Below are 24,420 nucleotides of genomic sequence, written 5' to 3'. Positions count from 1 at the left end.
TTTTTAGAACAAAAATTGTCCTGTGAAAATATACTGCAAAAATATCCTCCAGATATGGGGTAAAGTAGGTGTTTTTTTTCATTAAAGATTATATCTATTTTTAGTTATTCTTACAGTCTTTTTGAAACTATCTTCAAAAATGCCTTTTTTTTCTTTTTTTTCAGTGAACAATAGAATCTCTCTTCTTATTCTCAAAAGCTTTTGGTCTCCAAACAACTGTAAACTTAATTTTCTGCTATCATAAGTAACAGACATTTTACTGAATGACTGCATGGTGCTTTAAATCTGCACAGCTTTTGGAGTTGTAAAGACCTATATCCTGATCATCAGTTGAAAAATTAAATTATTAAAGAATCAAAGTAATGCTCAAGTCCTTATAATGGACATTGACACATTTTTCTTGAAAGCAAAAAAGTTTTACAGTACAACTTGGATTAATCTGCACAGTCCCACCAGGAAAGTATATCTGTTTAGCTAAAAAAAATAAAAGAAAGAAAGAAAAGAAAGAAAAAAAAAAAAAAAAAAAAAAAAAAAGGAAAATATATGACTTATGGCAGAATCCTCTGTACAATTTCAATAGAAGGCTTTGAAGTATTACAGGCTCTTCACAAAGAAATGAAGATGCTCTTTATAAACTAGTGGTAGGTGTTGCTTCATGCTGAGAGCAAGAGTGAATTGAGAACAAAAGAAAGCAGAGTAATTATTTTATTGAAAGATGTAATTGAGAAATAACCAACGTAGCCTGTGAACAGCCTAAAGGGGAGATAGCACTCCTGGATCTCAATGAAGGCTTTTGCCACCTCAGCCAACAGAACTACCCAGAATGCCAGAGAAACAGGACACTGAATGAATAACTAGCTGGTTAAGATGACAATAAATCAGAAGCCAGAGCTGTCGTCTGGCGAACACTTCTGTCTTAGTGATGTCTATGGGGAAGAGATACAAGGAGAATGTGTAGGCAAGAGAAGAATGATGGAGTCGTCAGGGCGGGCCATTCTGTTTTCATAACCAGGTGGTCCTTGCAGGTTTTTAGTGTGAAGTGCATTTCGGGCCGTCGGGGTTACGGGGCAGTCTGAGGTGTGTGTCTCTGCCCTGCCCATCCTTTCAGCAGCCCGAGGCTCGGGCGCTCTGAGAACGCCCCGGCGGCAGAGAGGGAGCGAGAGGAGCGCTGATCTCTCTGCGGCCGCCCTCCTCCGCACCCATCAGCCCCGGCAGGGGAGCGAGGGCTGCCCAAGTAATCCTCAAGACTGGGGATAATGGCTTTAATCCCAGTGGCCAAGGGAGCAGCCAGGATTAAGCACTGTGCTTCCATTTAATTAATGGCAAGTGGTATTTCGCTGTATTTTAGGGAAGCTGTCAGTTTGCTGCTGTGGAGTGAAACACTATCTGGGTACCAAGCGCAGTTACAAGGTTTACCTCCTGTCTTGGCTTCCTCCTGGAAATTTTACGGCCTCCAGCTGTCATAAAGCACATTAAACAGGACCTCTAAAAGCAATTTAATTTTATTTATGATTATAAAAAAACGAGGCATGGTTCTAATGGGAAATTTGAATTATTTAAAGATAGCAACAGGAAGTATGAACACAACTCCTGCCTACCACTTCCCTTTCATGAAACAAGTAGTCGTTTTTCAGGGAATTAATATTCAGAGCAGGTCCAGTTCATCTTACCTGCTGGGTTCATTTTATTGTACAATAAAATCAGATTTATTCTCATTTGGGTATTGAGTATATAGCCATATAAGCATAAGCCATTTATAAACAGTTACTTTGCATGTAGCATAATGTAATACCTACTCTCTTAGGTATTTCTGAGGAGTATCAAACATTACTTGCCAAAGGGCAGAGATAAAAAGGAGTGTTTTGGATCTGAACATTGTGCCTGGAGCTGATCACTAGTTGTGCTGGCACCTTTTCAGTTCTTCAGTCTGGAAAAAAATTTTAAAAAGCTGTCTAGTAAGCTTGTGTAGGGAACTTTTCTCAGCCTGGCAAAGCTAACTCTCATTTTATATTTTGCTTACAGAATGGTCTTATCGTTGCCTGTTACCAAGGTTATGTGGATATTGTAATAGCCTTAGCACAATGCCCTCACCTTGACGTGAACTGGCAGGACAACGAAGGGAACACGGCTCTAATTACAGCTGCACAGGCAGGTAAGGCTCTCTGTATCACCCCTTACATGCAGGGTCTTGGGAGGAGCGTGTGTTTAGGCTACATTTTTTTAGGATTTTTTTCAAATCCCTGAAAGAAATTATTCTGTGTAAGGTTGGTTGTGATTTTCTTTGAACTAATAATCTACAGTATTATCTATCCAGTAGATCAAGGCTGCAAAAGCTATACATTTTTAGTAGATATCATTAATTATTTTAACTTTAAAATAATGAAAAATTTCATCCCAAGTGTGCAGTATTATAGTGCTTTGTTCCTTTCAGGTGATTTTCCAAAGTTTGCTCTGGCAAGCAACAATTGAACACTGTGGACGTGTCATGTGCTGCATTAGTGTTTTTCTCCCATACTTGCTGCACCTACTCCAGAGGGTGTCCAGTAATTGATAACTGTAGGAAACATATCATCATTAAGAAATACCTTAGCTGCTAAAGCAGTCTTCATCCACTCCACAGTTAAAAAGCAAAAAATAAAAAACCTCAGCAGGATTTAGTATTTGCCGATGATCCTTTTGTAACAGCTGATATCCACATCAGCCATGTTAAAATCCTGATGCAGGCTGGAGTCAGAGCAGGATTTAGCACAAGGTTTTCTTTTATCCCACCCAGCATGGTAATATTCAGTGAACAAGTGTAACAGATCGTGTAGATGTAAGAGAAACTCCCAGGAGGGTTCCTTGTTTCCAGTGTTCAGATAGAAAACAATCCTTTGATTATTTCTGTTAAAACTGAAGGGCTGTGCTTTAATCTTTAAGGGAAGCTTTAGTTTTCTCTAACAAGCGTTAACAAAGTGCTAAAGCATGTAAATCAGGAAAAACTTCTCCAAGGAAGGATGCCATCACTTTGTAGTCTAAAAGCTGTTCCAGGGGCTGTGTGGCTCTGCATCTCTGGTTTCCTCTGCATCCTTCAAGTGCACTCTGCAAAGGCAGTCACTTTACAATGAAATGCATGAAATGCATAGCTGGTCTTTATCATGTCTGCTGACTCGTGAAGAGTCTGGGATGTTTGTGGGAGTTCGTGGGACATAGCCCTCACTCCCACACACTGGCTGCCTGAAGGGAGCAAATTTCCATCAGGGAATATCAATGGACAGTGCAAACCACTTCTAAAGATTTGAGCAGTTTGGTTTTCATGTCAATTTAGTAATAGTTCCACTGGACATTTCCAGGTAGTACCTAACCTTGCTTTGAGTTGTATCAAAAAGCGAGCTCTGCTAAAGTTCCTGCAAGATGGGTCTTGAATACTGGAAGAAAGGGCCGTGACCACATTCACAGCAGAGTCACGAGTACAGTAGCTTTCCAAGGAAGGTGGAAAAGTCTCCAAAACACTAATCCACTTTTATTTATCTGCCCTAATATAAATTTGGACTGAAAAAGGTTTAACACTGCCTCCTTCTTGACCTTTATAACTCATGATAATGAGCTCAGAATTAATCCAGCGGGCTGACATTGACTTGACACTCTCTGCCAGTACTTGTTATTGATCCCCAAAGGCAACTGGAAATGACTGTAGTCAACAGAAGCTTATACGAACCTCTGACAACTTGGATGTTTTCCCCTGCCTGTGCTAATCCGGAGCTGCAGTGTTTACACCAGTTATTTAATTAATTATCACAAGACACTGCTGCAGTGTTAATAGAGATTACTGTGAGGCTAACATTGCAACCACAGGAGGAGTTAGAGTGCAATAGATGCTGCTTAATTATTGCTGAATGTTAAGTAGTAACACTGAGCAGTGGATTATAAAGATCTGAAAGCAAAGCTTATGCAATCTTGCCTTTAGTGAAGAATTTATTTGTTGGGGGAGGGGTTAACTTTAGGCTGTGAAAGTAATTACATTTTTGCAAAATGATTTTTTCTGAGATCGCTGTTATTTTTACCAAATCTATGGGTTTTCCTGTGGAAAGCCTAATAGCAAATCCACATTATTTCAGGTATTTGTAAGGTGGTATTTGAAGGTTTCAGAAAGCGCTGCTGTTTTTGTTATGATCCACTGCCACGTGGGCCATCGTGTATGGCCCGACCCCAAAGAGGAGATGGATGGGAAAAAAGGTGTGGTCCTGAGGAATTGTTCCTTGAGTTTCAGAGTTTGCCATCTGTATTATAAGATATAATACCAAAAGAGATGACAGAGAGGTCTCTTCACTTGTGCTGAGGATTTTAAAACCCACACTTGCCTGTGCCATTTCATGACTGCCCAGACATGATGATCAAATATGAGCATCAGCTTAAATTGAATAGGATTAAATTAAAGAGCAACTAGAGTCTCAGAAGATGAGTGTATTCCGTTTCTCATATTGCTTATATTGCTTTTGATAATTTGAGATTCTCATCCTCCAATAAAAGTATCTAGGGCTGAAGTTCTCTGCATGGGCTGGTGAGAGAAAGACAGGTTGGAAGGATCAGTGAAAAGCAGTTCCATCTTAACAAGCTTGTTAGTATAGAAAAGTAACCACGAAGTGCTCTGCTTTGTCTGTAAATTTCACATTTGATGACTGGTCTGTTCACCTGCTTTCTCAATATTTCCTATTTCTTATGTCGCTTTTGGAAGACAGCTTGCCTTCCAGAACTGTAAGTGCATAATATCTGCAGTCTGCAGAAGGTGGTGCCCAGAAATGGGTGGTGATGCTATTAAAGCAGAAGCAAAATCATTTAACATCATTACAAGGACAATGCAGAAAAAATGGGAGATTGATACAAGCAAGATATTGAAATAACAAGTGGAAAGAAAGGGAGGAAAGAAAGTGATTTAAAAAAAAAAGGAAAATAAGGAAAATTACTTTTTTTTTTTTTTTTCCTCAGTTCTGCTGCTGCTACTGGGGACATAGCTACATCAGTGTATAGTAAATGGCATGCGCTGGTGTTCAGAGGGAGTTGTATTTGCTTACAAAGTATAGATGTTTTATGTTACAGCCACCAGGTTGGGGCAAGCCTATAGAGCTGGGAACAAAAATTTGAAAGTTATCCCAGTTTCTGTTTATTAAGAAAGACATGAGAACACAAACACCTAAACCACCCAGCGGATAAAGTCTTCCAGATGTCCTTGGTTCCATCCATCTGGGAGAAAGCATTCCCTACCCACAGGCCAAACACAAGCATTTTGCAGGTACAATTCAGGAGAGAAATGGTATTTGACAAAGGGTCTTCCTTACTAAGCAGCTTACCCTTCTGCCTGTGTTACACAGACTATTAGGTAATATTGTCATCATTATAGGCCTCTCCTTTGTGGCAGCAATTAAGTGAATTAAGCTATTACAGACATCTGTGCTGATCTCTAAATATGGCTCACAGGGAGAAGAAGTGAACCCTTAGCATGCCAGTTCTGGTAGGAAGTAGATCTGGCTTACAAACAGCAAAAGCCTGCTCTGAATTCAGTATCACCAAACAGGCTGAGCCCAGGCTCATTTATTTTAGAGCTGCATACTTTTCACAGCAGACTTTACATCACAGGAGGCTCACCCAGTTTACGATCTAGGTACAGGCTGCTTGTTCACACAGACACAGGAGGACCAAAGCAAACTTCATGGGATTAAATCAAAAGTGTATGACAGGGTTTGGACTGAAACTTGGCATCTCTGAGTTTGCTTTGAATTTGGTATCTGTTGGAACTGGAATTCTGAAGCAAACCTCAGAAGACAGAAGATCCTCCAGATTAAAACTGAAGTGGTTTTCAGGAATCTCTGAGACACAAAACTTCTGGGAATCACAAACGTCTTGATTTTCTTTCTCATTTTACTGATGGTATTTTTTTTCTGTCTCATTTGATTTCTAGTTTTGATTTGTCTATCTCGTTTGATTTCTAGTCTCCTGGAGAGTTTTGGTTAAGCAAAGACTTTCAGGATTAATTCTTAGGATCACCCCAGATTTACAAAACATCTCTTACTGTAATTATACTTTTGGCAAAGGAAAAAACATATTTTGTGATGCAATAATGGCTGAAAAATCTTCCATCTTATTATTTCTACTTGTTTCAGTCTGTTTCTTGTTCCTGTAGTCAAAAAGCAGGATTTCAGCTGTTCCAAAACCTTCATGAAGACACATATTCTACATCACTGAATCAGAGCACGTCCTGAAAAACAATTTGGGCACAATGATTCTCCCAGTAGCAACTGATTCCTTGCTGGGATTTGATTTTATGCCATAGAATCAGTAAAGCTGAAACCTCTGTATTGAGTAAGCAGGACCGGGTCACTTGATCCTGCCCTGAACCCAGTTCACTTTTGCTCTGTTCAGCTTGTTGTGGTTTGCTGAATCTTTATATATCATTCTCACCAGACTGCACAAGGTACAGGGAGCTTTTTATTTGGTTTTCTCTGGCTCTGGATTTGCTCATCTGATCTTCATTATCTCTACGTCTGCTCAGGCTTCATGAGAGTCTCAAGTTATGCAGAAAGGTAACAGAGTCAAAAAAATTATAGGAGAGAAAGAGTAACACCTGCAACACAAATTAATTGGTAAAGACATTCTTAACTTGCTTTTCAAAACAAATGGAGGTCTGTGTTGGTACAAAGTGGCTGCTGATGAAATCCACACCAGATGTGATGCTACAGACTTTTAAAATTGTCCTGTATGAATTATAATCTGCTTCAGTAACATTTCTAGATGAATTTGAATGGCATGCATTACAGAATAGTCATCTGGTCTGCAAAGCAAGATGAGAGAATATTTTTACAACTCCTACTAATTAAATTGTGATTGTTGCAGCTGCCTGACAGACGGCATTATTTTATAGAGCATCAAAGCATCATAAAATGATTGAAAAGTGAAGGGAAAACTGTTTTGAATGAGTCGTAATGGCACTAGCTATTCATGTGATAGTCCAATTATAAAGATTTGATGTCTTAATTGGTCTTCCAACCATTTAGCCAGAGATGTGTTCAGCTCCTCAGTATAGCCTTGTAGACACCAGTTATCCTGGCATACAAGCCACATGAATGACAACAACACTTGCTTTTAGAAACGGAACTTAAATAATCTATTTTACTACCAAAACTGAACATCAATCCCATTTTCCAACTGTAGGGGAGTAGGCAAGTGGCTTTACACTGTCAGATGGAAAAAACAAAATGTGGGATCCTACACAAAATATTCCTTTCTCTTGTATCAGGCCTGGCATGGTTTGATGGCATCATTGGCTGGAACAACTATGTGCAGCCATCAATTTTAATGAAGCATCATGATTGTAAGGCTCAAATTTACCAGGGGAGGGAGAAAGCTGAACCTTTGCAATCAGCTGCTCTTGGTGATGGGCCTTTCTTCCATAAGCTGTAGGGATTGTCCCTGCAGTGCTACTCACTGGGTCAAGAAACCGGGGCCCCTTGCAACCTCAGAGTCACCATTTCTGGTCTTCAATTATTTTCTTACCTTAAACTAAGTTTTCAGAAAGAAGACCAATTCAAGAGAAGGTGGCAACCCAGATTTTCCACCTCCTATCCCAGTATTCTGATCACAAGTAAGGCCCACTTAACCCTAAGGCTGATGACTGCGATGAGTGGAAGAGGACACATGGAAAAGAGATCTTATTAATTATCTGCATTTTACAGTTATCAGACCTGTAGGAGTAAATTTCTGTTTTATCCTTGAGACAGCACTGGCATTGTGTGACATTTTCTGTGCTTTTTTGTTTCTTTAAAGGGCACATAACCATTACAAACTATCTGTTGAACTATTTTCCTGGGCTTGATATTGAGAAGAGGAATGCGTTTGGATTCACAGCACTGATGAAATCTGCGATGCAGGGCCGAACAGAATGTGTGAAAGCCTTGATGATGGCAGGTATGCAAAGGGCTTTTCTTCTTCTTTGTCACCATCTAACAGCTACCAAGAAAAAAAAAAAAAAGGCCAAAAAAATTTGGCTCTTGGGGATGTTTGCTCTGAGTGCTGTGCTACAGCCTTCCCTGGAAATGGGTGCAGCTTTGAAATAAGCTATAGTCAAGGCAGTGATGGCACATGCTGCAGGAGCACTCAGTTTGCTTGTACAAACTCACCCAGGAGCTCTCCTAGAGCTCTGAGGATGAGATTGATTGTCTCCAGGAGAGTCTGGGGAGTAGGATCATCAAAATCTGTAAAACAGGGTTTAAATAAAATCCATGACACAGGTGGGAAAGACATGCAGGTTGCTTGCAGCTGTCTCTGTGTGTGACAGACAGTGCAAGGGTGGGACCACAGCCAGACCTCCATTTCTGCCTTCAACTGTGGTGGGGACTGGACAGCTTTGGGGGCTCCAGCTTCTGTCATCATTACTAGGTGTAGGGGCCACGTCCCTTCACAGAACACTGGTGGGAAATTTCGTGACTTACATTTTTTGTTAATACCTCTACAACTCTGAGTTTGGTCTCCAGGCTTATGGGCAGCAGAGCACCATCAGGTGTGTGGCTGCTGCGAGGAGGGAGCTGTGGCACAGGGAGTGAGCAGGTCTCTTTCTGCCCACCTGTCTCTCTTCACATCTGAGAACAGGAATTATGTTTCTTGCTCTTCACTCTTGTCTGCTGTTGAATCTCCAGCTGTATTGCATTGCAAGGTGAAGGGGTCCTGGAGAGGAGAATCAGAAGGTCGCCTGAGGGGCAACAGCCTCTACAAGAGAAGTGCTAATATACAGCATCCTTCAGCCACAATATTGTATGGGGTTTTTTATGAAGTAATTGGTATATGAACCGTTAAATAATAATTAAATAACTAGTTTAGATTAGTAGATATTCTTGTTTTTCAGTTGCAAATACATGACATAAATATTGTGGGAATAATAATGAATAGTCTGACTATTGTTACTGTCTAGATCAAGAGTCCTACAGTCCATTTCATTGCGAGATCTTGAATAAGGGTTTCATTTCAGTGATTTCACTGTCAGAAGAGTCTAACCCCTCATAATCAGTGTATTTTAAGTCACATGATTTTATCAAGCATAGTGATGTTACTGTCCTTCATTTCATAATATCCAGTTTTTAGATATTGACACGACACAGAAAACATGATGTGGTAACTGGTGTGTTATTTTCTGTTAGGTTCTGTAGCCTCTTATTCTGGAACAAAGGCTTCGGAATTGGATCATTCATTTTAATTTTTTATTACAAAAAATTATGAAACTACTGTCAGAGCTTGAACACTGCCAGAAACAGATGCACTTTCTGGACCCACACATACTTCATGCAGATGCTAGTTCAGAATTTTCCAGTGAATGTTATAAATCATCATTTAAAATGAAACTTCAATCCTATGATCTCCTGACTTGTCAAATTTGCCTTATGGTGTCATGACCTATTATTATCACTAGGGATCTGAGGGAAGCTTGTTCTTTTTGTTTGGGTCACTGGAAGCTGTTTCACAAACTTTCAGCTATGTAAATAACTCAGTATTTATTCTGATTCTTATACTAAAAGTATCATTATCAAAGTTCACTGCTGTGGTTGCTGCAACTGGCCTCTGAATTGCCACTTCTTGTTTCCATGATCCATAAGAAAAGAGAATATTGGGGAGAACAAACCTTTAGGCAGCCAGAAAATGGCTTTTTGGCCTCCATCTTGGGTTTGCCTACAGAAAGTTCTATCAGCCTGTTTTTGCATCAGAGATAGTGAGGATACCACAGATCACCCACCAACTAAAGATCTGGTGAGTTAATATACTTTTGATTTTCTAAATCGCAGTTTCAGTGAGTACTTTGCAGTTCCTCACATTTTCAGCTCAAAATAGGGGCCAAAAAGGACATGTCGTAAATTTCTTGCACCCACTTTAACATTAATATCTAAGTATTTATATTTTAATACTAGTATCTAAGTATTTTTTAGCACTGTGTTTTCATAGTCTGGTGAAATGGAGGGAGAGAAGGAGGGAAATGCTCATTCAGAATGGATTTAGAAGTAGTTTGTGACTTAAGGGACGCTGAGTGGGCGCTGACAAAGAAATACTGGTGAGCTGAAGAAGGTAAAAGAAGCTATTAAAAGATTTTGTGAAAAAATCAGTTTCACAAACAAAACAGCAAAATTCGCTATTAAATTGTAAAAATGGATGGCAACAGAGGGGAAACGCCTATCATCAGCTGTGGATCTACTTGCACAGCTACAAAGCAGTTATGTGTGGTTAGAAAAGAGTTACAGCCAGGAGGTTTCTAAACCCAGTATCTGTTCAATGGCTGGGGTAAGACCTCTGCTGATGTCCAGCTACTTACGGCAATGCAGCAGGTCAGCAAATCAAAATAACTCACCTTCCTAGCTGCCTTAGCATGGATTCAGCACAGTCAGATGGGGAAAGAGGTAACAGCAATGTGTGACAGATGGTCAGAGCTGGATTGCCAAAGTGACTGCTCTTTCTGAAATTTGAGTTCGTGGAGGGGGGCCAAGGTCAATCACTACAAGATCAGGGCACTCTGAGACACTTGGCCATGCTGTCGCAGTTTCAGAGGGGCTCTTTGGAAGATGTGAACGCGCTGTTTGTGAGCACACGGCGGGAGCAGGGCCGGTCTCCCCCGGGCAGTTTGTCACAGGCTGTCGCACTGCCAGCACCGCGCTGCTGCCAGCGCTGATCAGGAGAGCCCGCCAGAAATGCCGCTTGTTATTCACGTGTCAAGCCCTGCTGTGATCTCCAGCCTCAACTCAGTGTGCCTTAGTAACCTTGTCGGAGTGGGCCTGGGTCTGGAGACTGAGCTTTAAACACCACCCATGAAACGGGCTGGGAACAGGCGCCTGAGCCTCCTCAGCCCCTGTCTTTAAAATCCAAGATGCCAGTTTTGCATCTCAAAAGGACGTGAAGTCTTAATAAAGTAGGATATTTATATCCTAAAGGAGCACACATATTCAAATTAGTTGTGCTGAAAATGATCGTCAGGGAAGCTTCTAGGAAAAGCAAGGCAAGTGGCAAGTGCAGCATTCCTGAAAGAAAACTTGTAGGTTATAGTTACACTGAAATGACAATTAGTTCAATAAGACTGCTATCACATTTACAAAGGGACATGACTACTCGTGTATTCCAGATAAGGCATTCTGCTGAATGACAAGTTTGTTCAGGAATGTCTCCTGATTTGTGCAGGAAATCAATAAAACTATGGTAAATCATGACTTAGAAGAGATTTTGTGATACAGGGTACAAAGTCACCATCGATTTCTGTTGAAAGGTTGGGATTTCAATACTCTGTAGTATTGTTTTCTGAAATAGAGTATCCAAAACACCTGGGGACCCATCTGTCAGAAAGAATGGGCTTCTCCTCAGAAGGAGGTGAGCCAAGGGTGGCAGCAAGGCCTCAGCACCAGCCTCATCAACAAAGGTGCTCCTTTAAGGAACGTGGCAGGGCTGGTGACAATAACCTGGACAATAACCTGACACTGCAGTCATTGCCAGGCAAATCCATCATGACAAGGGCAAGTTCATTGAGACAAGGTAGGTCTGAGGTCAAACAAGAAATTAAGTCTGTGGGTCAGGGTCCAGACCAGCAGGGCACAGCACCAGAGCTGAGTGCAGCTCCGAGGAAAGGTGGGGAGCCCCCAGTGAGCACTTTCTCAAACTGTTCTTTTTGAACTACTCTGCTCCAAATTCTCACAGCTGCACTATATCAGAACTGGAATGACTTTTTCTTGAAGATAATGTTAAGCAGCTGTCTCTACCTCTTGTTTGTTTACAAGCTGAGAATTAAATTTCATATTTGAAAACAATTCCTTTAGCTACTGTTCTTCCTGTATTAATGCCTTGCCTGTTATGGGTACATTGAGGAAACAATTTCCATATAATTTGCCACAGTCACAGTCAGCTCTTTTGGGAAGGAGTTCAGACTCCTTCCCAAGTGTTAAGAAGGGACCAGGGAAAGAAGCTAGCCTGAGATGAGAGAGATTTGAAGATAGGCGGTGTGAGTAGGGAGGTTTAAGAACAGGTTAATTCAGCAGGAGGGCATGTCTTGGAATGTCTTTTTCCCTCCCCTCACCGATTTATATGTAATTTCTGCAGTTATGAACTTCATCAAACCCTTCTGCCTCTGAGATCTTGCAATCCTTTCTTCAAATCCACAGGTCGTGAACTCTTTGATTTGATTGACTCTTTCTCTTCTTTGGCTCCTTTCTGCCTTCCAGTCCAGGGCCCATACTTGACTCCCTGCAGTGCCCTGGTGCTCTCTCTCTGAGTGGTCCTTTCTGCAAATTTCACTTAAATTACAATTACAATGTGATCAGCAATTTTGCTTAGGGTGTCTCCTTCCACATCCATTCCTGATCTGTGTCTCCAGCATCTTCTCTTTAGGGATTTTCTCAGAGACGTAGGAATTAACGTAATAGACTTAAAGTTGAGATGTTTATCACTGTTCTCGTGCTCTCTTGTTGCCTTTATTTTCCTGTAATGATAAAACACCCTTTGTTGGAAAGGTTATACTGAACCCATCACAAACTGGTTGGTGGTTGCTTTTCCTTTTATCACGTCCTCCTTATTCTAGTTTGAAGTGCTGTGTCCAAGGTAATCCATCCAGAAAAAAATTATCATGGTGTTCCCTGGTCTTTTCCTCAGATCTTTGGACATCTTCTTGCAAAGCAATGAGACAGACTGTCACTTTTGTGACAGGATCTGTGTAGGTCAGTTTTGTGTTGACTGTTTGAAAATGGTCCTTCATCTGGTAAAGAAGCTCTTCAATAAATCAAATGTTCTTTGTATGCCAGCTTTAAACACTTTGAAGAAACCCAGAAATTATCTGCAGGGCCAGAGATATGAGTAAACCGTGACTGAATGTTGCAGAGCTCAGTATGTTGAAGGCAGCTGGGCAAAGTTCCAGTGCCTGTCACAGGGAACGTGGTGCAGATCTGCTGAACAGTCTGCAGACTGGAGAGTGCAAAGCTCCCCCTGAGATCAGTCAAAGTTCAAAGGCAGAATATAAACCAAAGGATTTTCAGCTTAAGAACCTGTCTGCCTGACACCAGAGAGTATTCCTTCATCCTCCTATTGATTTCATTCATTCACCTTCATACCCATACACTGTAAAACATCAAGATGTGTGTACCCAGGTGGTGTGCCCAGCATCACTTGGATGCAAAGCACAGGATATGGTGCCAATTGTCAAGTCCTTGACATGTCTCTGAGATTCTTTTTAATTGGCGCCATCAAGCCAGTTTTTGGACAGGTCTTTTGTATCCTTTAGCATTCACCAGCTGTAATCTGCTGGGTATTTGCAACGGTGTCCTGCTAATTTCAGCTTCCAAAACTACTTGTTGCTGCTCGTTGTTCTGCAGCAATTCTTCCACAGGTGCACTTTGAATTGAACTTCTGGTGTCCTTTACAGAGCTCTTCTCTGTGAGCAGGACTGGGCACATGCCACCCCCATTAAAAAATGCCTACAGTCCCACCCTAATATTATGGGAGAACTTCCCGGCAATCTTCTGGTTGCCAAGGAATGTGGATACAGTACTAAAGAAGTTGTAAAGGATATCATAGGGCATGCCTGCTTCTCCTGTCACTCTTGTATCCTCTCTTCAAGCATCCAAGTTCCCTGAAGAACAGTGAAAACAAATATTGAAGAACACTTTTGGAGAAAAAAGAGTGAAGAACAAGGACAAAAGCCTATGTATGGGGTTTTACAGGAGGATGGAGAGATCAAAAGGAATGCAAAGATGGAAAAGGATGCAGAAATTTATGAAAAAAAAAAAAAAAAAAAGAAAAAAGAATGGTGATGGGGACAGATGTCAGAATTGGAGAGATAAAGATCATAAACTGGGAATGGAGGAGGATAGGCCACTAGAAATAATTTCCTTCCAGGACGTAACACTTCAAATGTCTAAGCCTCTGCTGTGAAGCCTATATCCCAGCTGCCTCTTATGGCTGGTCCCCTTGGCAATAACAGAGTGTTTTGGCTAACAATTACTTCATTTCCTTAGGGCTGGTAGTCTCAGGTAGATGAGAACAGCTGTTCTGGGCTCAGACTGAAGGTCCATCTCACCCATTATCCACTCTTCGACATTTATGGAAACTTTCCTTGTATTTGATCACCCTTGTTACAACTTCTCAACATTTCCTAATTCTACTAGGTCCTTTCAGATGTGAGAGCATGAATTGCACATTTGTTGTTTTCTCTATTTCTGCTTTTATACTTTGCATTTTTTTCCATTTTTAATACTTTTTAAGAAAGTAATTACATTTTATTTGCTGTTTTTACCCCTAGTGAGCTGTGAGTGGATATTTTCATGGAATTTGTGATCTTTAGCCTAAGACCTTTCTTCCAAGTGGAAGTGACCAGTACAAAGTCCACTATTCTATATGGGGAAGGATTTCTGTGTAGAGAATTGTTTCTTTCCATATCTATGACTCTTTTCTTGTGAGCTCAAGTTATGGATATTAAAATGCCAGTCAGGATTAAATGCAGGTGAAATTAATTATTTCATTATTTGTAATTTTAAGAGAATTTCATATAGGCAGTCTTAATGTCTTTTACCTTGTTTTAAATAAATAAGGAGTTCACAAAGTCAAGAACCGGATCTGTCCTTATTGCATGTTCACTTTGACACAAATATTAGTGTGTATTTTATGTCACATTTTCTTGCAGAGATCTGCCTGATTCACCTCTGATCACAGCTATGGAAATGTGGGTGGTTTAATTAATTAACACTAATTGTTTTTCTTTTTCTTTTGAGGGGCAAATGTTCATGCAACTGACCCAAGCCGTGGACTGACTTCATGGGAATGGGCTTGTTTCACAGGAAGATCAGAGTCTGCCTTCGTCATGCAGAAGCTGATGGACAGGCCATGCCCAGAACAGTTTTCTGATCAATATAAACCAGAATGGCCAAAAATGAAGGAACTTCTTGCCAAGGCTGCAGAGCCAAAAAGCTGTTTGCAGAAGATTTCTGAATGCGTGAGGGCGGCTGTCTCATTCCGGTCTTTCTACGGCCCGGAAGAGGACGGGGTCCTTGACCACATGGTGAAGGTGACAACAAGCTTGGGAAGTCCCTTCATCGCTCTGGCGTGCCGGACTGTGTGCCCAGGCAGCCCACCTTGTGTGGGGAAACGCAGACTGGCTGTGCAGGAAATCCTTAGGAAGCAGAGAGCAGAGGAGATCCGATCTCAAGACAAAGATCACGTTAGCAACTACGAGAAGCTCTTTCAGAACTCCAAAGTCACGGTGATCCCCAAGAAGAAGGAGCGTCGAGCCAGCCTGCAGCCCATCAGCATGGCCATGTCCCAAGTGAGCACAGTAGCCACGAGGAAAGCAAGCCTCCTGCCACTCCACCTGCTTCGGCGGAGCAGCGTCCGGCCGGGATTTGTCATCCCCAAAGTCCGTGTCAGCAAGGCTCCTCCACCCACCTTCCAGCCAGAAAAGGCGAGAAGGAGGAGCAGTGCGAAGGACGACCCCTATCTGCAGATTCCCAAATGGAGGTACAAGGAGCTGAAAGAGGAGCGGAGGAAGGCAGAGGAGCAGGAGAAGAACAGAGCAGCAGAGGCTCAAAAGCCACGACAGGTGTCTCCTGCCCAGAGCAGGACCTGATTTAAGGGCAGTTCCTGAGGAGGTTCTTGAGCCGCTGGTCTTGTTATCCTAGCGAGATAACAGACTGAATGCCTTTGTGCATGCCCACTGCTCATGGCGCTGGAATGCTGAGTCACCGCCTTTAAGGAGCAGAAATACAGCAAGGGCTGTGCCACAGCTTGTCTGATGGTGGAGCAGGAAGGTGTTTGGAGCTGGAAGACTTACAAGGTTTACCGGTCTGTTGAAGGGATGTTCCAAGCTGTGCAGTCCTCTTGTGGATGCCTGTTTTTCCAGCTCCTGGTGAATGACTGTGAAACAGCTTGAAAAACATGTTTGAAATGATCATATTTTGTGTTTGTTCGTTTTGTAATGGACGAAATTAAGGAGTTGTGTTTTTGACACTAGACATTCCTCCCTTTCCTTCCTTAGGTAGACATATTGCAAAGGTTTATAGTAATAATTAAAAGTTTAAAATTTATCACAGTGTTGGTTGGCAGTGAAAATCCAGGTCTACAATTGTTTTGGATATACTAAGCACTTTATTTCTATACCAGTAAACAGATTTCAAGTACAGGTATTAAAGCCTACAGGTCTATACAGTCCATATGGATGAAGTTCTTAATGCTTTTGTTTGCTGTGATGAATCTAAAAAGGGCTTAATATTAAATACCTCTACAGTTGGGGTATTCACATCTTCTGAAGTATAAATGAGGTGTAGGGACTGATTTCTTTGAAGAAACACAGAAGATGAGACAATTTTTGATTGCCACCATCACCTAAGATTTGCCTCCCCCACTAGATTTCCCTTTACCTGTTATCTGTTTTCTCCTCTTTAGTCTCAGGGAATTTTTTGTCATTGCTTTTAACTGTGAAATAAAGGAGATGGTGAAGCACAGTGGATATTTTTTTAGGTTGATATTTAAGTTCTTTTTTCAAAAACTCACCAGGTTTATTGTGAGCCTTTCCAGAATATAGCCAGGAACAGAATTTTATGCAGCTTTCAGAGGTTCAAGCAACATTCCCAGGTGTCAAGTGCAGCTACATGCTGTGAATACCCAGTCAGAGGTGCAGTGCCAGGCAGCTCTGATGTGGCCAGATGTCACTGTAAGCTTTGGTACGACACCTCTGGGTACCCAAAGATGGCAGTACCTCACCCCTCTCTCCCTACACTGGGAGAAAACCTTCCCTAGTATGGAAGTGCATCTCCAAGCGGCAGTTCCCACGGGGTTTTGCTGCAGGTTTTTGTGCTCTACATTAAGGGATCCTCTGGTTGTACCAGCAGTCAGCCTGAACAGCAAGCCAAGCCCTGGCAAATTCTGGTAAGGAAGGGCTGTAAATCTGCTGCTTGCTGGAGAAAGACCACACTCACAGAAGTAGAGGGCCAATGCAAACAGCATAGAGCACATGCTCAGGGTAAGGTTTTGCCCAGGCTTTGCACACATTTGAACTGAAATGTGCTGCAGTGTATCCTCCTGAAGGTGTTGCTGTACTGGAGCCCAGGCAGACCCCAGCTGCTGCTGCTGCTGCTGTCGCCAGTTTCTCCCCTCAATTAAAGAGAGGGAAAACTTTTCTATCCTTTAGTCCCACAGCACAAAGGATGGCCACAGACCCACTGAATTTGTAATGAGACTGTGCATGTCATGGGAGAAATAAATTCAGTTGATTGGAAACTAGTGCCCAGATCAGCACTGCCATTTCCTGTCTGTGGGGTCTGACAGAGGTTAGGACAGATGTGGGAAATAAGGATTTCTCCATGCAGCCTATTCTTTGTACTTCTGTGCTGGTCAGACTGCATTGCCATGTAGCCTCCTAGGTCAGAGCTGGAAGAATTTGCACCTGCCAATACACCTGCCCAGTCCTGGGAAGATGAGGAGCATTTTAATCTGCAAGTGCATCAGTGCTGTGCAATTCATAGGCACCAGTCTTGTAATGGCTTTGGGGTGACCAGAGTACAAGCTGAACTCATTTCTTTGGAAAGCAGGAAGACAATATTTTGGCTGTCTGTGGCAAAGGTTTCAGGGTAGATTTCAAATTGGTAGGTGGGATAAGAATGGTTTAACTGTTACTTTTTGTTTACTGCCAACCCAGGGTTTTGAAGATTTAGCACTCAGATTTGGTTCTGAAAAGCAACATGTGCTGCAGCTGAGCACTTGAATTTGCACTTTCAGTACCACCTGCAAGAGACCGATAACTGACAGGTGCTCTCAGGGATTAACGTGTAGTATGTTAGAATTAGGGGCTGGAAATTAAGCCTGTTTTCTAATCCTTTGTACTTTACTGTGTTTATGTGCATAAATGTGATATTTCCATTAAAAGAGGCATAAGCTGTTAAACTTGTTTGGCACCCTTGTTCTTCCTAGGGGTTTGGGGATGCTGCCTTTCGCTTTCCAGTGGATCCAAAAGCCCATTCACTTTCACCAAAGGACTCATCAGCATCACCTGAAAGCAGTTTGGTTTCCCTGGAAGGAGTGATTGTGGGTTGACTTCCACCTCTTGTGAATTTTTCCCTAGGAGTTAAGGCAAACTATTACTTTTGTTTCCCATCCAGTTTTCAATGGTCATCTTGCTGGACAGAGAAGTCATTGAGAGAGCAATCATTGCTTTGCTGGCCTGTGTCCATGTTGCTCTGTTGCAAGCAGGTGGTCTCCCAGTGTCCTGTAGAGAGTGAGACTCCATTTGGGGCATCTGTATAAAGCTTTGCTCTTGCTAGTTTTGGCAGTGCAAGCCACAGGTCTCTGTGTCCCCGTTGCCTTCCTCCCCTGCTGCCTCACTGTTCCCAGCTATCCTCCCCTCTTCATCGTTGTCCTCACCATAAAGTTTGCACCCCCTCACTTGCTGTTTGTCTTACCTGTGTGAAGGTTGCAGTGGGCAAAGCTCCCACAAAACATTCCTGAAACCTGTGGCAAACCACTGTGGAGGAGGAGGAGGCAAACCTGGCTTGCTTTCAGCCATCTGCCCCCTTGAGCTGTTGCTGCCGAGGAGGATTTGATTTCTGTTGGATTTCAGCACAGAGTGGTTTGATCTGTGTTTTGTTGTGGATATTTTTTTCCCCAAGAGATCCATGACTATGAAATCTCAGGCAATACTGGCAGCACTTCAGGTTGCTCCCGGTCACTCAAGCAGCACAGTTTACCTTCTAAAAAAGAGCAAGCAAACCCTTGGCAGCACCTCCAGGCAGCTGGAGCCCCTGAGGGAAGGCAAAGGTGCTGCTGCAGAAAGACACTCCTCAGAGGGAAAAGGAACATTATTTAATTCCTAGGGCAGAGGGAGGTTTTCTACCTGCCTTCAGTGCCAGTGTGTAGTGTGGCATACTAGAAGAAGAATGCCCTGGAGTGTTGTAACTGGAGCAGGGACTGTGTCTGCTATCACAGCCATTCCTTGTCTCAGTACCCTGGGAACATCTCACCACGATGCTCCCAGGAAACTCCCAGCCCCATGGGCCAACTCAAATCTGCAGTAACTGTACTAACAGGGATTTAACAACAGTGACAATGGAAGGTGAAAGTCCAACTGCTTCCCAACATTCTCTAAAATTATATTGTGCTCTCATCCCTGGTGAGAGATAGCTTCAGCCTGGAGGTTCCCAGTATCCTTCCTGCAGGAAGGCACCATCTTCGCCATCACCCAATTCCAGCCACTGTGCTGGGCATCATCCAAGTAAGGAAAAAACCCAAAAAGTATTCATAGATACCTCTAAAGGCATTACAGGCTGTCTCAGTATTAGAAAAGAAGCCTGGAAAATGAGAAGGGCCAACTCATTTTGGAGAACAGGAATTTTCTTCTGTTTGGTGAATTCTTATGTACAGCTAAATATAGCATTTATGGAAAAGCTTTGTGAACTCTGGACCCTTTTTGCTTTGGCTGTGGAGCTGCTTATGACTGGGTAGTATAAATTACATCAGCCAAATCCATGCTGAGACTGAGATGTGCTTTATAATGCTAAATATGCTAAATTTTCCAGACTTGGAAAACTGGATGCTCGAAATCAGTTCTCCACCTATATAAACACCTATATCTTTAAGTTATTTTTAATTATACATGGTATTACACTTAACCATACCTATAAAACTACTTGCAGGTAACACAGGCACGCACAAACATCATTCATATATAATAATGAGATACATATATAAAACATATATATATAGATAGATAATTTAAAATTTTAATATCTATTATTAACATATATACATATGAAAAGCCTCTTATCTCATAGTGGAGGGTAATGTGGAGCCCTTATATATGTTAATGATGACTGTCTATTAAAAAACAGTATTAAATAATTGTTCTATAAGTGGAACAAATCATTCAGGGTATATTACAGAGGCTACAAAGGGAAAACAAACCAGCTGCCTTTTCACTGAACACTGTGGAGCACTTGCAAGGGAAGAGGCAGGGGATTATATGAAAACTGTACTTCATTGGATAATTAAAGTTATTATGCACATTAATTTTGCCTAGTCAGGTTTAAATTTGCCACTTCTCTTGGCACATTTGAGTTTACAATGGTTGCAGCATGCTTTTACATCTATAAAACTGTACACAGGTTTGTGGATAATTAGTGGGTCAAATGCTGCTGTTTTAGTTGTCTCTCAGGGAAACAGAAGAGGTTGGGAAAATGGGTTCAGGTGGTTCATTTTCCCTTTCCCATTGTAGCAGCTTCCCACACGAATGACAGTTCGCCTCTTTGCCCAAGCCCTTCCTCCCAAACAGACAGAAAATGAACAGAAACCCTCCAGAGGCAGATGTGCAAAATCTGTGCTCGCAGGTGCCATCCTGCCTGCATTCAGTGGTTTCTCACAAGGCGCTGATGGAGCAGTGAGCTCCTGTAAATGTGGATCAGGAAAGGGGCACAGGAATTGCTGGGACATCTCTCCTCCGTGTGTGTGCACGTGGATGTGCGTGCCAATGGGGTTTTTACTCTTGGTGCCATAGTAACTGCAGTCAGCTCAGAGCGTGTTAACCACCAAAGGTGCTTCCTCAGTCTCTGTGCACAGCTTTCTGCTGACAAAGGTGATAAAATATTTACTTTCACACCACATGCAGCAGCAGGGAGTTAAAGTTTCCTTGTGTTTGCTGCCACTATACTGAAGCCAGCTTTTTGCAGAAGCCAGTAGTGTGGAGGTGTTCTGCATTTTTGTGTGAGGGTGTTAATGGGACACAAATCAATAAGTGAATGGGGAATTTAAGTAATGGCCTCACTAAAAGTTCTGTTCCAAATCAAGGTGAAGTAGCATTTCAAAAGAATATACCAACATGGTTGTACTGAAAGCAGACGTGCTGTACTATCAGCTTGGCTGCTTTCCCAGGGAAGCGTAGTGCAATAGTCGTCATGCAGCATTTACCCAACTTCTGTGCAAGGGAAGTGTGGTCTTTGACCGTCTGGTATCCTTTTCAAAAAGCTGCAGTTGCAGCCTCCTGAAGTGTATTCATATGAGTGAAATAAAACATTTGTGTGCTGAGCAATAAAACCAAACAGACCAGCCATATTAAACTCATTTTCCTTTGTTTTACTCTCAAAAAAAAAAAAAATAAATTAGCAAACAGAAATTCCACTAACACGTTCATAAAAATGTACTTTGTGGGTGTTTTACACCATCAGTTTCTCACCTGTGGCTTTTGAAAAATGTGGGGTTTATTCTTCGCATGATTGACTGCATTGTTCTCTTTTTTTATGTTCACAAGCACAATGAACAGGGTTTGCCTGTCGTTTCCCAGCTCTCCTGCAAGAGCCTTTTTTGGCTTCTGAAGTGTTTCCAGCCCTCATGAGAATCTGCTCCTGCTCTTTGCTAGGAGAAACTCTCAAGTACCACAGGCTGAGCCACAAGAACCTGGTGTTGCTGTGTGATGTCTGGGTCATGGTGACTGATGGGCAGTACTTCTGGTTGTACACCCAAACTGCATCCTCCACATTCTAGGGTAAGCATTCCCCAGAAATTTTCCCACTTAGGAGCCTCAAATACTCTCAGTTGTCTCAGGATTTGCATGACTGACTAGGATACTCTTCTCAGAGAAAGCCAAGGAAAAAGTGCTGTGTGCCAGCTGTCCAAAGAAGAGATAACCAGGTACCACGGTGAGGTCTGCTCTGTATTTAAAAACAACACCCAAAACCCCCAATTGAGCTGCTTTAACTGAAAAGGTAAGCTGAACTAATGTGCACAGACTCTCTTGGGATGGTTTTAATCAGGCTGATATTCACTTAACTTAACCAATCGGAACCAATTTGTGGTTAAAGAGATATAAATCATTCATCCTGAAACCAGTTTGCGTGCAGAGAGCTGTGGCAGCTCAGGTGTGCTGTTTCCAGCGAAGAGGGCTGCCCTGCCTCATCCTTGGCCTGGGGAAGGCTCTGATCCGGGCTCTCTGCTGACCCATGCAGCTTTCCTTGCACCTTCCGATTTTCCGAGCACTTTTGGCCCTTTCACTCTTCACACAGCAGTCAATGGCATCTCCGGGAGCCGCTCAGTGCCTCTTGCTCACCTTCGGCTAATTACCAGTGTCGCTTTAATTAACACGGCTCACGGCTGCCAGGGCTCCTTCCCTTCACACCATCCCCAGCAGCATGCTGCAGCTTTGCTCCGTCATTTGGATTTGGGAAAATCTAACCCCCCACATGCAGCGCTGGGTAAGAGCCGCATTGTCACCATCCTCCACAGAGAACTGCTCTTTCCATCAAGTAAAACACTGGCTTAATCTTTAATTCAGCACTGTCTTTTGAGGATCACAGCCCCTGTGCAGGAACAAAGTGAGCTTGACAACAGTCAGAGGCAAAAGATGAAATATTAATCCATGCTTTCGTGACATCCAGGCTGGATTAGAGTAATTCCCTGTCTGCAGGTCTCCCAAGGCCACCTCCTACAAAACACAGTTTGTATAGAAGCCAGCTGTGGGATTTAACCACTGCAGACAAACAGCCCACCTCCCAGACTCCAAATCTGGGCTTGTCAGGAGACCTCTGTTCCTTCTTAATCTCCAGGTGTGCTCTTCAATTGCCAGGTGCAGATCAAAATCCTAACTGTAGCTATTTTTAGTCACTAGAAAAAAATCCCAGCTTCAAGAAGTGTCAAATTAAACAAAAAGCATAAAAGCTATAAACATGGTAGGAAGATGCTACAAATACGATAGAGTATGGTTCTGGCTCTTTTTCTCTTAAGCCCATCATGTCAGGACACAGGACATATGTTATAGGATCACTCTTTTAGGGCATTGAATGGCATTTCCTCAGGGCAAGAATTAGTTAAATTGGAAAAGCAATAAAATGAGGGCATTGTGCAGAGCTGAGTGTTGTACACCAGTCAGCCAGATATGACCAAAGGAAAAGCATGTGAGGTGGAATGAGAGAAATAGATCCATCACCACAAAGGGGTATATAGCTGAAGAAAACACTGAGGGAAGAAAACACTGAGGGAAGAAAACAAGTCAACGCCAAGATCACCATCTGGGTATTTCCAGAAGCACCAGAGATGTAGCTGTTATATGTGGCACAGGCTGGATCAAGTGCAGGGCCTGTTCCAGTCAGCCTGGCTTATCTCCTGTGTGCCTCAGTTTACCTCTCAGTTGAAGAGAAATATTTTCCTCAATCCCAAATTAATTCATAAGGTCAGTTCTTGGTTATCAGGTAATGAGGGAAAAAGACAAATGGGACGATCCATAAAAACAAAACCACATGATGAAAACTTTATCAGTCAAGCAAACAGAGAACATGTCATCTCTTGGCTTTGGAAAATCACAAAAAGTTCATGAGAGATGGCAGAGGCAGCCTCTGTGACAGCAGGGGCCAGAGTGGAGCATCCTCCCTCAAAACACATTAAAAACTCTACTTCCCTCTGAGTAACAGGAAGCTTACAGTGTCCTTGGCCTGTTTTTCTCACCAAGTGATTTTCTTACATAAATGAGTATTTGCTGTATAGAAAAAAGTGTGTGGAAAGCTTAGTCTAAAATGCAAGCCTAAGAAAGTTTTGCATCATATACCAACATCATGCCCTACTTTTCTGAAGAGTTCCAGCTTTTGAAGATTCCAGTGGGCTGTTTAAGAGATTTATGAAGTTATGAAAGCAAAAGTCAGGTCCATGCAGTTTAAATGCTATTAAATCCCTGTGTTGCCATTTCCCATTAGTTGGGTTCTTCAAAAAGCCTTGTGCCAGCTGAGAAACACATCTGAGAATGACACTTAGAAGGACTTTAAATGAACCCAGGGCAAGAAAATAGAGGGAGAGGTGGCAGCTGCAATGCAGCATGACTAGGTCAAATAAAGCCATGACCTAACTTAACAGTGATCATCCCCTACCCAGTTATTTAAAAATCACATTAATGTATGCACATGAATATTCCTATAGAAATGTGGGTGTACACCCACCCAAAACAACCTTTGGACTCCTAGACCCACAGAAAAGTGAAGAAATCCTTGTGGCCTGAAGGTCTTCCCCTCAAGCCAGAGAAGGCTACAGTGCTCACATTTTCAGAGTAGTGTCTGAAAGAAAGCCATAATGGTGGGAAGCAAGTGGGAATTCTTGGAGTACCGTGCTACACCCAGACTTCTGCAGCAAAGGTCTGCACCTGCAGAAAGGGGAAATACTTCAGGAGCCACTCATACCTTTCCTAGGATCCTTGCAAAGTGTTTCTGCTAATTTCAATTTTATCCACATCTTCCCTTTGAGAAAATATCTACTGAGTCAGGCAGTGAATGCTGGGATGCTGGCAGGGCATGTAGCTATTTAAGGGCTTTTTCACATCTGTTTTCATAGGCAAACCCTATTAAATTGTAACAATAAACTGCACGGATTTTACTGGTAAGCAATCAATTTCCATGAAAGATAACAAAAGCTTTCACTGAAATGGGC

General features: G+C 42.3%; 1 protein-coding gene across 1 annotated transcript in view; it reads left to right on the top strand.

Annotated features, from left to right (window-relative positions):
• The window catches only part of ANKRD33B (ankyrin repeat domain 33B), a 42,076-nt gene extending 26,262 nt beyond the window's left edge, over positions 1-15,814 (top strand). Inside the window, exons 2-4 of the mRNA XM_066326533.1 lie at positions 2,023-2,152; positions 7,798-7,938; positions 14,751-15,814. Coding sequence (XP_066182630.1) covers positions 2,023-2,152; positions 7,798-7,938; positions 14,751-15,601 — 1,122 coding nt within the window. The 3' untranslated portion in view covers positions 15,602-15,814. The remainder of the gene's footprint in view (positions 1-2,022; positions 2,153-7,797; positions 7,939-14,750) is intronic.
• Positions 15,815-24,420: the final 8,606 nt, after the last annotated feature.

Source organism: Sylvia atricapilla, chromosome 1 (assembly GCF_009819655.1).
Source record: "Sylvia atricapilla isolate bSylAtr1 chromosome 1, bSylAtr1.pri, whole genome shotgun sequence".
Taxonomy (NCBI): domain Eukaryota; kingdom Metazoa; phylum Chordata; class Aves; order Passeriformes; family Sylviidae; genus Sylvia; species Sylvia atricapilla.
The sequence above is the reverse complement of the archived record's forward strand: the minus strand, read 5'-3'. Positions and strand labels throughout refer to the sequence as shown.